Below are 14,391 nucleotides of genomic sequence, written 5' to 3' on the forward strand. Positions count from 1 at the left end.
TAAGAAGGTGTCCGTTTATGTCCTTACACATATCGGGCTGTGGCACGTGGCCCTTACGTGAACGGTTCAACTTCTCATAGAACTTTTGTGCGTTATTAGCGCGGTACAGTTCCTCCGTCTCTTCACGGTCTCGATCTTCCTGCTGGCGCTTTTTCCTCCGGAAAATCGAGTTTTGTCTGTTCCGCGCCCGTTTGTATCGTGCCTCGTTCGCCCTCGTGCGGTGTTGCAGCAATCTCGCCCATGCTGCATTCTTCTCCTCAACTAACTGCTCACATTCGCCGTCATACCAGTCGTTTCTCTGATCCGGAGCCACCGTGCCTAGTGCAGCGGTTGCGGTGCTTCCAATGGCGGATCGAATATCTCTCCAGCCATCTTCAAGAGATGCTGCGCCTAGCTGCTCTTCCGTTGGGAGTGCCACTTCCAGCTGCTGCGCGTAGTCTTGGGCTAGTCTACCGTCTTGTAGCTGCCCAATGTTAAGCCGCGGCGGACGACTCCGACGCGTGTTGATCACCGTCGAGAGTTTTGAGCGCAGACATACTGCGACGAGGTAGTGGTCGGATTCAATATTCGCACTGCGGTAAGTGCGTACGTTCGTGATGTCGGAGAAGAATTTACCGTCGATTAGAACGTGGTCGATTTGGTTTTCCGTTACTTGGTTAGGTGATTTCCATGTGGCCTTGTGGATATTCTTACGGGGAAGAAAGTGCTTCGGACTACCATTCCGCGGGAGGCTGCAAAGTTTATGCATCGTTGGCCGTTGTCGTTCGATACGGTATGCAGACTATCCGGTCCGATGACCGGTCTATACATTTCCTCCCTTCCTACCTGAGCGTTCATGTCACCGATGACGATTTTGACGTCCCGCAGTGAGCATCCATCGTATGTCTGCTCCAGCTGCGCATAGAACGCAGTGCACGTTGATGATGCTATAGTTGAAGAAACGGCCTTTTATCCTCAGCTTGCACATCCTTGCGTTGATTGGCTGCCACCCAATCACGCGTTGGCGCATCTTTCCCAGCACTATGAAGCCGGTTCCCAGCTCGTTGGTGGTGCCACAGCTTTGGTAGAAGGTAGCCGCTCGATGCCCGCTTTTCCACACTTTCTGTCCTGTCCAGCAGATTTCCTGCAGCGCTACGACATCGAAGTTGCGGGGATGTAATTCATCGTAGATTATCCTATCGCAACCTGCAAAGCCTAGCGACTTGCAGTTCCATGTTCCAAGCTTCCAATCGTGATCCTTTATTCGTCGCCTAAGTCGTTGCCGATTGTATCGAGTCGTATTATCTTCTATGTCGTTCGTAATAGTTGTTTTAAAGGCGGCTTATTGGGCCTGCGCAAACCTCCTGTCTCGTCGGAGGGCCGTCGTGTCAGGGCTGTTTAGCGTCCCACCTAACACCAGGACTTGGGCTTGTGCGCTTTGAGCGGCACACGGTCGCTTTGGCGGAGCCTACTTGCGGATACATGCAGCTTTTTATAGAGGTTCAACAGGGCCCACTGTCAAACCCCACCACATCCTAGGCAGGCGCCACAACTCGCAGATGGCCTGGGGAGGGATCGTCAAGCCCTTGGACATAGTCCCTGCTGCCCCCGGGTGAGCTCGATGGGACCTCTTTTAAGGACTGCAGGAGTACAGTTGAAACAGCCATTAACGACACAGCAGAGAGCAACGTCGGGCACGTGGGACGAAGTCGACGGAACAATTGGATTCTGGAAGAAAAGGACGCAGCGCTGGTGGAACGTGGAGACGGAAGTGGAGACAGCAGACCCGTCGTTTCAGGAGAAGAAACGCCGCCTAGGAGAAGCGGAGTTCGAGGAGATGGAACAGCTGTGCCGTTCTCAAGAAACACGCAAGTTCTATCAGAAGCTCGACGCATCCCGCAAAGGCTTAGCGCCACGAGCCGAGATGTGCAGGGATAAGAACCGACAAACGTGTGGTGATCGAAAAGTGGGAGCATCACTTCAAGGAACACCCAAATGGCACTGAGAACACAGGCAGTGAAGGTCAAGGTAGCGGAGCAGTTCTTGAGAGACCGCTCAATAACAGTAAAGCAGCTGGTAAGGATGGTGTCGGAGCTGAATACATCAAGACGGGCCCCGAAAAGCTGACTAATTGTTTGCACAGGCTGATAGTCAAAAACTTAAAAACAGGACATCTAGCGGAGGAGTAGAAAAAAGATGTCATCTACCAGATAGGCGACAATCTTTCGATCGATTACTATCCTAAATGTCGCCTTCAAAGTGATATCCCAGATCATTTTCTGCCATCTGTCAGTACCGATCTCATTGAAAATTGAAAGCATCAGTTGATAACGATAAGATTTGATTTCAATTGCCTGACTAGTATGCAACCGCAATTACTCAGAAATACTTCCAGTATTTTCCCACCAATATAGATAAATGATATTTAAGACAATGAAGATCAATGACCGATGTAAATAAGCACATTTTAAGATAAACAATAAGCTATTAGATTCCATATATTTCGAAGGGTATTTAACCCTAGTCCGCAACTAAGAAAGTTAATAGTCCGTCGTAATAGACCGTAATAAATAGCCCGTCTAAATAGTCCGTCTCAATAAACGAATCTTCGCGTGATGTCCAGGCTTATGTCCAATCACTATTCACTAAACGCACATCTTCACCGAATTAACCTGGTCGATAGCAATCTATGTAGGTGCGGAGCCGGTTACGATGACATCGATCACGTAGTTTGGTACTGCACGGAAAACGGCGCCTCCAGAGAGCAACTATTGGATACCCTTGTGGCCCGAGGTAAACAACCCTTCCGGGAAGTAAGAGGTGTTTTGGGAGACCGCGATGTGGTTTATATGCAGGCCATCTATGCCTTTCTTTGCTCGTCTGACATCAAAGTCTAATACTTCAATTTTTTGTTTCATTCTCAGTTTTTGTTTTGTCTCTGTCTTATTGTTCCGTGTACCATGAAGCACTGGCCATCCGGGAGATGCTCCCTGAAGTCAAAAAGTCAAATACCCGGATGAGCAGCTGAAATACCGTAAACCTAAATCCCAACCCCGTCCGTCCTCAAATTACGCAATCTAACCTTGAGTCACCACGAGTATCTTGGTCTATGTCCCTTCCCTTTTACTAACTGTAAATAATAATGATATCAATTGTAAATATCATAAAGAATTTCGGCTCCGTTAAGTGTTATACACACCTGAGCCTGTAAAATAAATTCAATAGATAAAAAAAAATAACGAGTCATAGTGAAAGAGTACGAAATAGATAGTCATCATTGTTAGTTACTGTACTTCCGTCAAGTATTACAGTCCAGCTTCCAAGTTTATGAAATACAAGTCAATGTTCTTGTGTTAAGATAAGTAGCTGTGTTTAGTCATAAATAGAAATAGAAGCAATCTGTTCTGTGTAAAACCGTATAGTTCTGACCCGCTAATCAATAAACCGACTCGTTCAGACTATCATCGCGATCGTTATTCAATTATCATTTGTGGAACTCCAGTGGTAATCAAATACCGACAATCCACCAGAGACGCTCTTATGTGCGTTAACAGAGTTCGTGAAAAGCATTCGTTGACGGCCGCTCGACAACGGACCAGATCTGTAATACTGTACGACAAATCTTTCAAAAATGCCGTAAATATCAGGTCCCAACGCATCATCTGTTTATCGATTTTAAGGCGACATACGATTATATAGATCGCGTATAGCTTTGAAAAAACATGGACGAGCAAACTGCCCCCAGTCGCATATCAGTCCCATACCGTTTTTTCGCATACTAAAATAATAGCCTTTGAAGTTCCAAAGGGCATCTTCCACATACAACTTCAAAAAAAATATAATAAATTGAAACATCGTCGGATCTTGTTGAAATTTTGCTGTGATGTTCAACATTCGATAAATTACCGTAAAACGATTTAGTTTGATCGAAACATTGTTTAGTTTTTTGCAATCAGGTCACGTAAATTCTTAATGGGACTGTTATGCGGGTACTTTCTATATGGGACGCATCTGCCGTCGGACGCATACAGTGACCGGCATAATAAAAAGCCCACTCGCCGTTTTTCATACAAAATGGTCAATTTTGGAGATCTAGATCTCGATTGCGTGTGAACCAATTTTGCTGAAAATTTGACCAGAGCTCTGATATAACTTGGATTTTACCACACCTTAGTTTCGACCATATTGATTCATATAGGGTAAAAAATTATTGCGGTAATACCAAAATGATTTTTTGGCAAAAATTTATTTTTTAAATGTCTCGAATTCTATAGGTTGTAAACTGATGACTTATTCAGCAAAAAAGCGTATTTTGGCAGTACAAAAAAGTTTGCGGAATATACTTGTATGTACACTAAGAGTTGTAGTTTTCAAGATTGTTGTGTCCTACACCGTTCATGTGCGATCCAACGGTGAGTTCGAATGAGATTATAAATCTAGTCGAAGAAAGAAAGACAAAGAAATGGAGTTGAGTTATAGACCTGAACACGAGTGGTTGTATTAATTGAACATTGGAAGAAATATTGAAACACTAAAGTGGCGACGAGGAGTGAAAGAACCTTATTAATAGATACGTTTTAATTTTTTATATTTTGAATTTATTTGAACTAGATACCAATATTTATTAGTTTTAATTGCTGAGCCGTTTTGTTGAGCTGTAAATCGGAGTTTTCTATACGTGTGTCTCTGGGCTGCCAATGTAAGTGTTTTGTATATAGTAGAATTAAAAAAAAAAATTGAACTGAATTAGAAATTGAAATAAATTATTTTATTAAAATTAGTATACATAGTTTGTTATGAATTTAGTGAAGATTGATGTGTAATTTTGTTCACATAGTGAAAAACAAATTTTGAAAGTCAGTTGACTAGAGATTACATTCCCGCCTTGCATAGACCACGCTTCTACAATCGCCATAGCAGTATACTGCCGTGAATCGCATATCTGTCCCATCTTTGCTGGGTTTCCTATTCATATGGGACAAATATGCGATTCACGGCAGTATAGTCATTGCATTGTGATAGGCTGTGATTATTGTGGACATATCTCACACGATATAAGTGAGCAGTGAGGATGACTACTTTCATTGGCTCGGTAGAACCATATATCCCAGGTACGTCATTCGGTGACTACGCAGAAAGACTACAATATGTGTTCAACTACAACAATGTGCCAGACGCTCATCGTAAATCGCTTTTCATTACGGTGAGTGGCGCTGCTGTGTTTACTGAGTTAAAAAAATTATATCCTGGTACGGACATAGAAACACTACAGTAGGTATAATGACATCATTACGAGACTCAAGAACCGTTTCGACAAGAAAGAGGGAAAGATGGTCCAAAAATCTCTTTTCTACGAACGGTGCCAGGATTTGATGAATCTGCCGAGGATTTTATTTTGGACGTAAAATTATTGGCTGAAAACTGTGGTTTTGGCGTTATGAAGGATGCTATTATCAGAGATCGTCTAGTGTTTGGTGCATATGATAAAAAAGTTCGAGAAAGATTAATCGAGGAAGAAGAACCTACTTTAGCAGATACGGAGCGCATTTTGATCACCAGAGAGCAGTTGGAAAAACAAAAACAACGTGTAGAACAAAATACAGAAAGAGTGAGCGCAATTGAACGACTAGGACCCTTCCAAAGTCGACGTGAGGATTACAGCTATAGAAACAGCCGAAGAGAAATGCACCCTAGAGCACACCGCGGTGCAGACAGACACTATTGTGTATCCGGAATAAATTTATACCGCTTTTTCGGAAGTCCCGACTTCCGAATTCTAACTTGGTGCTACGCCGACAATATTACCGCAGTCGAAGCGGTCGAAGCCGATCCGGATCGAGTGGCAACAGGAAGAGTGTTTTATGCAGTTACTGCAAGATACGCGGTCATGTGAGGAAACAATGCTTCAAACTACAGCGTTCACGTCAGTCAGTGCGTTTCGTTGATGATTCCATGGAAAATGATGCCATCGCTGATAATGGATATGACTTCAAGCGAAGAAATCATGTTTCGCAGAGTGACTCGGAAGGAGAATTGCAATACATGTCGGTTGGATTGAAGGTAAATGATCCTGTTTTTTTATATGCATTGATTTACGGAAAAAAGTTTTGCATGGAAATTGATACCGGCTCCGCGGTATCAGTTTTGAGTGAAAACAAATTTAACGAACATTTTAGTCACTTAACACTTCAAAAATGTAATAAAAAGCTATCTGTTGTGAATGGGGATAGACTCAACATATTAGGATATATTTCTGTGAACGTTACCATCCACAATATAACAAGCATTGTATATTTAGTTATTTTGGAAGGAGGTAATAAATTCTCACCCTTAATAGGGAGAGATTGGCTTGATATATTTTTTTCAGGCTGGAGAGTGAATTTTAATATTTCTCCGTCAGTGAATAAAATAGAAACAAAAGACGAACAAAATGCAATTGTGAATGATATAAAAAGCAAGTTTAAAACAGTCTTCAGCAATGATTTTACAACGCCAATTTCAGGTTATGAAGCAGACCTCATTCTTAGGGATAGTTACCCTATTTTTAAAAAAGCTTACACGGTTCCTTTAAGATTGAAAGAAAAAGTCATTGATCATTTAGACTTTTTAGAAAAAAGCGGAGTTATCACGCCAATACAAGCCAGTGAATATGCTTCACCAGTAGTGGCCTTAATTAAAAAAGATAACGACATTCGATTGGTGGTGGATTGCAAAGCAAAGTTTTTTGTAAATTGGATTTAGCAGGAGCATACACCCAATTGCAATTATCTAAGAGATCTAAAAGGATTATGACAATCAATACAATCAAAGGCCTCTACACATATAACAGGCTTCCTCAAGGTGCAGCTTCATCAGCTGCCATTTTCCAGCAGGTTATGGACCAAGTGCTAATAGGAATAGAAGGAGTTTCGTGCTACCTTGACGATGTATTGATTGCTGGAGAAGATCTGGAAGATTGTAAAGCTAAACTGTATAAAGTCTTAGAAAGATTGAAAGAAGCAAACATTAAGGTGAAACTAATGTGAATTTTTTGTTGATAAACTACCATCATTTCTAGGCTACAAGGTGACTGATGATGGCTTGAAGCCTAATCCTGATAAGGTGGACACAATTGCTAGAGCTAACCCTCCCAAAAATGCGACCGAACTCAAGGCTTTTCTTGGGTTGATAAATTTTTACGGGAAATTCATACCTAATTTATCATCTAGATTGAACTGTTTCTATAATCTTTTAAAAAAAGATACCAAATTTGAGTGGGATCCAAACTGTCAAGAACAATTTGAAAAGTGTAAGACAATGTTGACCAAACCAACTGTTTTGGAATATTTTGATCCAAAGAAACCTTTGATAGTGGTGACGGACGCATGCAGCTACGGAATTGGCGGTGTGTTGGCTCATGAAATAAACGGACAGGAAAAACCGATTTGCTTCACTTCGTTCACTTTAAACGACGCACAGAAGAAGTACCCGATACTGCATCTGGAAGCTATGGCAGTGGTGAGCTGCATAAAAAAGTTCCATACATATCTTTATGGTCAGCCATTTATTGTATACACCGATCACAAACCGCTCCTAGGCGTGTTTGGAAAAGAAGGAAGAAATGCAATTTTTGTAACTCGTTTGCAAAGATTTATTATGGAATTAGCAATTTATAACTTTCAAATTAGATATCGACCTTCTAACAAAATGGGAAACGCCGATTTTTGTTCGCGTTTTCCTTTGCCTTGCTCAGTACCTGATTATTTAGATAAAAGTTTTGTAAATAGTATCAATTTTTCAAGCGAACTACCATTAGACTTCACCTTGGTAGCCAGTGAGACAAAAAAAGACGTTTTGCTATCACAGGTCATGGAACATCTTGAGAGAGGTTGGACAAATCATGTAGACAAGTCGTTAAGAGACTTTAAAGCAAAATCACATGATCTTGAAATGTCTTTTAACTGTTTGCTGTTTAGGGGGAGAATAGTTGTTCCAAAATCGCTACAAAAGAAAATTTTACAAATGCTACACTCTAATCACGATGGCATTGTTAAAATAAAACAATTAGCCAGACGTACCGTTTTTTGGCTAGGAATAAATGCCGACATAGAACGTTTCGTGAAGGATTGTAATGCATGTAATCGAACGCTTGTTACGCCGAAGAAGAGGATAGAAACGTCTTGGACACCTACTTGCCGGCCCTTCAGCAGAGTGCATGCTGACTTTTTCTATTTTGGCGAAAAAGTATTTTTACTTATTGTGGACAGTTATTCAAAATGGGTCGAACTGGAATATATGAAATACGGAACAGATACAAAAAAGGTAATAAAAAAGTTTTTAACTGTGTTTGCTCGATTCGGTCTTCCAGACGTCTTAGTAACGGATGGCGGACCACCCTTTAATGCATCCGAGTTTGTATATTTCATGCAAAGACAGGGTATAATAGTGTTAAAAAGTCCACCATACCACCCAGCCAGCAACGGTCAGGCGGAGAGGACTGTAAGAACGGTAAAAGACGTATTTAAGAAATTTTTGGTGGATTCAAAAATCAAGTTTGCTGATATCGACGATCAACTAAATTACTTTTTGATCAACTACCGGAATAGTTGTTTAACAAATAGTGGAAACTTTCCTAGTGAACTTGTTTTTAAGTATAAACCGAAAACACTGTTAGATCTGTTGAACCCTAAAAGTCATTACAAAAATAATCTAGCTCCGATTCAACAAAAACCTATACCAAAGAAAGATGATTCATATGAACAAAAGAAAGTTGTTGATGATACTTTTGATAAATTAATTCCAGGCGATATACTATGGTATCGCAACCATAGTTTAGGCCTTAGGAAGCAGAACGTTGGTTAGAAGCTACATACGTGAAGAGGGTTTCCTTAAATGTTTTTCAAGTTTCGGTAAATGGACATATAATATCAGCACACCGAGAACAATTGCGTGTTACTAACAATAAAAAAGTTACTAGATGTGTGTTGTATAAACAAAATAGTAAAAGAAAGCGTAGCGAAGACGATGAGCCAGAATTCCTAGGGTTTTCCGAAGAAAATCTCTCAGAGAGCTCTAATAATCAGATAACTAACGAACATTTCAATAATCTTCTTTCAGGAACTAGAAGATCTGAGCGAATAAAGGCAAGACAAGCATGTTTAGGAATTAATAAGGAATCAGTTTTAAATAAAAGCTATCGATTTGGATTCAAAAGAAGAAGATTGTAAAATAAGTTAAAAGCATAAGATGCTATCGAACTTTGGATAAATCTAATTATTATTTAATGCTAAATGAATTATTCGATCAATTACTATTCTATTATTTTGTTATGTTACTGAGAATTGACTTATTAAAGAAGGGAGGACTGTTGTGTCCTACACCGTTCATGTGAGATCCAACGGTGAGTTCGAATGAGATTATAAATCTAGTCGAAGAAAGAAAGACAAAGAAATGGAGTTGAGTTATAGACCTGAACACGAGTGGTTGTATTAATTGAACATTGGAAGAAATATTGAAACACTAAAAAGATATTATAAAATCAATTTTTTGCCAAAATAATCGTTTTGGTATTACCGCGATAATTTTTTACCCTATGAATCAATATGGTCGAAACTTAAGTGTAGTAAAATTCAAGTTTTCTAGAATAAAACCTCTGCTTTGACAAAATATTTCAAAAATACGTATCAAATTAAGACATCAAAATCTCAAAAATTTTAAAATGTAGCATGTGACATTTATGCGTCCAACGGCAGCGACTTGCTATTTTTTTCACTCATGGACATACAAAATCACAATTTTTATTATGTTTTATAAAAGAACGTTAGAAAGGAAAACTATTCATTGGGTTAACTCAAAAGTGACGAAAAGTCAAATGGGACTGTTATGCGAGTGGGGGCAGAAAAGGTTTTCCCGAAAAGCATACGATAAATTGTGTCAAGATGTGCGGCGAATATAACAGTTCGTTCAAATCCCGCCGGGGACTACGACAAGGTGATGGATGTTCGTGCCTGTTGTCCAATATTGTGCTAGAAGATGTAATGCAAAGATCCGGGTGTAACAGCCAAGGAACGATTTAATAGAAAATATAACTAGTCAATTTATTTGTTTCATGGGTGATATGATCATTGTCGGCCGAACATTGAAAATGATGGAAGAACTGTACACCCGCCTGAAACGTGAGGCAATAGATCGCCTTTTGTCTCGCCTTGTCTTAGCCCATTAGCCATAGCCTGTATTTACCAAGCAATTATTTTGATAAGAATATTATTTAGAACTTTTTTGTGGAATATCTTCACTTGTCATTTAATTCCACCACTTGAGTCAAGTATGAAACACTGAAGATGGCGTTACTGTTAGAGTCGAAATACGTATCTGCAAAATAACAATCAAATGGTGGAATTAAATGGTATAGTACTAACTAGTTTTATGGCATGTGAGATCGTCTTTGTTGCGAACGATCTGTTTTCAAAAACCGGTTAAGTTAAATGAAAGTATTTACTATTCACAGATATGCCGAAAAACGGCTGTATATTGACAAAGCAATGCTTCCAACACCCACCACCCAGTCTGTATGTGACTAAAAGCCTCAAAATACCATGATACAAACATAAAACCTACTTTTAGGGACATTTTGAGGTTTTGGCCATCCTTTGTTCTTGAGCGAACCACTGTGCGCTGATAAGACCGGTAGTCCTCTACGGACAAGAAACATGGGCAATGCTCGAGGAGGACTTGCAAGCACTCTGAGTATTCGAGAGGCGGGTGCTTAGGACCATGTTTGGTGGTGTGCAAGAAGACGGTGTGTATCGGCGAAGAATGAATCACGATCCCGCCCAGCTCTACGGTAAACCCAGTATCCATAAGGGGAAGGGTACGATGTGTAGGGCATGTTGCAAGAATGCCGGACAGCAACCTTGCCAAGATGGTGTTTGCTTCCGACCCGGCGAGTACAAAAACGAGAGAAGCGCAGCGAGATGGGCTGACCATGTATAGAACGACTTGGCCAGCGTGGGGCGTTATCGAAGATGGATAGATGTACCTAGAACCGTGTATTGTGGGGTCAAATGGTTGATTCAGTGTTATCTGTTTATAATATTAACAATATTCAACAGAGAACCAGATAGAGGCCGGCGATTTCGTGGAAGGCCACGAACACGCTGGCTGCCGCCGGTGGAAACAAACCTGAAGGAACATCCCCCAAGATCGACGATGATGGAGCTCTACAATACGCCAGGCATAGTGTATCGACGCTGAAGCCAACCAGGTATCCAGGTAGGTTATCTTTTTAGATGTCAACTAAATAAATAAAATGAAGCCGTTGCAAGCTGCCTTCGGCTGATTTTAATTTTTTTGAAAATTCAATTTCAAATGAAAATGGTAAAGAACTCTCCGAAAGTTTTTGGATAGGAATGTAGGTACAAAATATCATCGCCATTCGGGGCTATCATATGATTTATTTTCACTTCATTCGAATATATCTACTCATGAAGGGTCAAAAATATCCTAATGTGTAAGAATGTTTTCGAATCTACTCTTAACCTGATCTACAATAGGACTAATGATGTCTAGGCAAATATGATAGTCACTCTCAAACTGCGTTTGAGACCCGTGTTCGAGTCAAGTATGAGACACTGAAGACGGCCTTAATGTTGAGGTCGAAATACGTATCTGTCAATAGTTACATAAAGTGGTGGAATTAAATAGGATAGTACGTCTTATGACAAGTGCAGACATTCCATTAAAAGCTTAAATAATTTTCTTATTATACTCGTACCTCCCTCTAAGTGCTGGGGTAGGCTTTTGAGATTTTATTGTTCATCAATTCTTCTCGACAATCATATCAAGCAAAAATGATATGCACCTTTGTGCTATTTTAAATCATCTTACCCTAAACAATTGTATCAATCTTCATCATTAAATTCATAAACAGGACCAATAAGTAAACTGCAGGACAAACAAAAGGGTAACAGATTCGATGCAAGCCAATTCCAGTTCACCACCCAGTTCGTAATTTGGTATATTCCGCCGATTTAAATTGATAGCGTGTCACCGTAACATTCAGTACAAGTTAAATCGATTGACATACTGACGAAACATAAATAACCTTAAATATGATTGATTTACTTACCGGAGCCCGCGCCCACATCCAGCACGATCTTGTTGTGGAAGTCCTGTGAGTTGCTGTAGATGGCTCGCTGATAGGTGCTCGTTCGGACGAAATCCTGCATCATGTTTTGCTGCTGCGAGAGATAGCCGTAGAACTGAAAATACTGTGATGCTGACGAATCCTCCGTGCGGAGGTTGAATACTGAGTTGACCTTGCCGGACATCTTCTGCAGTAGCTGCCGGAACAACTGACAGTCCGACTTGGTGCCGAATTTGATGTAGATCATGTCGCCCCCGACGACGAGAATGTGTGATGTGATGCCATGGTTCAGATGGGTCGTTTTCGCGTTGACGGGGTACTCTTCCAGCTGCTGATTGCCGCCTTCCCGAAACACTCGGACACTCATTCCTTGCGGATCGTAGCCGCATACGATTGCTACGTTGTGGCCATATTTGTTGACGAGGTTGTCATTGTCGCCGATGACGAAAATGTTACAGCCATGCAGTCTTGCCAATTGTTCGCACATTTTCCACAAAATTTTGTTTCGACTTAAATAGTAGCAACCGAATGACGCCTAATTTACGTCCGAAATGCTCGGGTTTTGCGTTAAATTATATTTTTGCACCGCCTCCGTGCGCGGATAGAACTTCTCAACTTCACAGTCAGTTTCGGCTCGGCTGTCGCCCTTTGTAGCTCAACTCCTTGCGTGCATACGCACGTACACCAATTTAAAACCGCCGCTTATTTCAATGTGTGTGTGTTTATGCACACACAGCTTCGACAACCGAATCCCATGCAGCATATCGGAAAACAAAATTCGACACTGTTGTTTCATAAGGGCCAATGAATGTAAGGGATTTTATAATGTCGAATTCGTTTTTAAAAAGTTCCAACCTAGGTTGGAACCAGTTCCAACCTAAGTGCTGTCAAAGTGTTTTTTTATTCGCTCAGGTTGGAACTAGGTTCGCACTAGTTCCAACCCAAAAGCGGTCGGGTTCGCACTGTGTTGTTTCACGGTTTCGCACCGGGTTCACCAATACAACTGTACTACAACTGTCAAAACCACGTGGGTGGGTGGGACTGGGCGGAATAAACAAGCAGAAGGGAGAAACGAAACTGTCTGTTTATTAAAATAAAATGCGCATTGAAAATATTTTTTCTGGGAATGTTGTGATATTTGTTGTTGTAGTTTAAAATTAAATTAATCCGGTACTGTTGTCTAGATTCAGTTTTAAAAATAATTGTTAGGGAAGTTATGTATTCATAAGTTCATTCAGGTTTTCCTCACAGATGGTGTCCTAAATTAGGTCGGTGGATGGAATTATGTAGTTTGGGAATTCCTCCTGAAACCCGTTCACAAAATCCGCTAAGAATTGTCAGAAAAAAATATTTGAGGAATAAATACCGAATAGAATTATTTCTTATGCAGTATTTCTTTTGAAATTCTTCCAAAAACTCTTTCGCGCGTTTCAGAATTTACTTCGGGAATTCTGCCAGAAACTACTTCAGAAATTCTTTCTTGAATTTTTGGCGATACATATCTTTCAGACATTCCTCCATATTTTTTCCAAAAGATCCTTTCGAGATAAATTCTTTTGAAAATTCTTCTAGGAATATCTTTGAATACTGTTCCAGGATTTTCTCTGGAAGTTGCTCCATGAATTATTTTGGAAATTCCAACAATATAATTCCTTCAGGAAATCCTTCTAGAATACAGGCACATACTCGAAGTATCCTTCGGGAATTGCTACGCAAGTTTCGTACATAAATTCCCCCGGAAGTACCTTGAGCAATTCCTCCGGGAGATTCTTGAAAATTGAAAATGCACGGGGCCCAAAATCCGGCGGAAAATTTTCCCAAGGTGTGAGGCTACCTTTATCAGGAGAGGTAGCGAGGAAAAAAAATTAGCGAATCCTGGACAATTTTTATTACATGCTTCTGAGTGTTCTCCGAAAAAAAAAACTTTTGCAGAAATAGATGAATTTACGGAAATACGGAAAATACGGAATTCGTGGTATAAAAATGTGCACGGGATTATTGAATATAATTAAATAGGGGAACTGTATCGATCTCCATCTCACTGAACTTATATTCATCTCAACGGGAAACAAAGAAATGCAGCACCAATTTCGTCGCCTCTTTTTGTCAACATGCTTGTTCTCACTGCTGAGAAAAATCACAAAAATAATAAACAATCCAAAGTTTCCCTGTTTATATCCACCCAAAAGTTATTTCCACTATCCGCAAAAATCAGTTCACGCACTTAAACATATTTTTTTATCATGATCTGATTAGTCAACGCCAACTCACTGCCAGTGCACTGGATG

General features: G+C 40.4%; 1 protein-coding gene across 3 annotated transcripts in view; it reads right to left on the bottom strand.

Annotated features, from left to right (window-relative positions):
• LOC134224623 (histone-arginine methyltransferase CARMER) overlaps window positions 1-14,391 on the bottom strand; it is a 155,531-nt gene that overhangs the window by 14,145 nt on the left and 126,995 nt on the right. Inside the window, exon 1 of one of the 3 annotated variants that reach the window (XM_062704054.1) lies at window positions 12,086-12,769. The exons of the other annotated variants lie outside the window; for them this stretch is intronic. Coding sequence (XP_062560038.1) covers window positions 12,086-12,590 — 505 coding nt within the window. The 5' untranslated portion in view covers window positions 12,591-12,769. Of the gene's footprint in view, window positions 1-12,085; window positions 12,770-14,391 lie in introns of those variants that run through there. 3 annotated transcript variants of the gene reach the window in all.

The sequence above is a fragment of the Armigeres subalbatus genome, chromosome 3, assembly GCF_024139115.2.
Source record: "Armigeres subalbatus isolate Guangzhou_Male chromosome 3, GZ_Asu_2, whole genome shotgun sequence".
Taxonomy (NCBI): Eukaryota; Metazoa; Arthropoda; class Insecta; order Diptera; family Culicidae; genus Armigeres; species Armigeres subalbatus.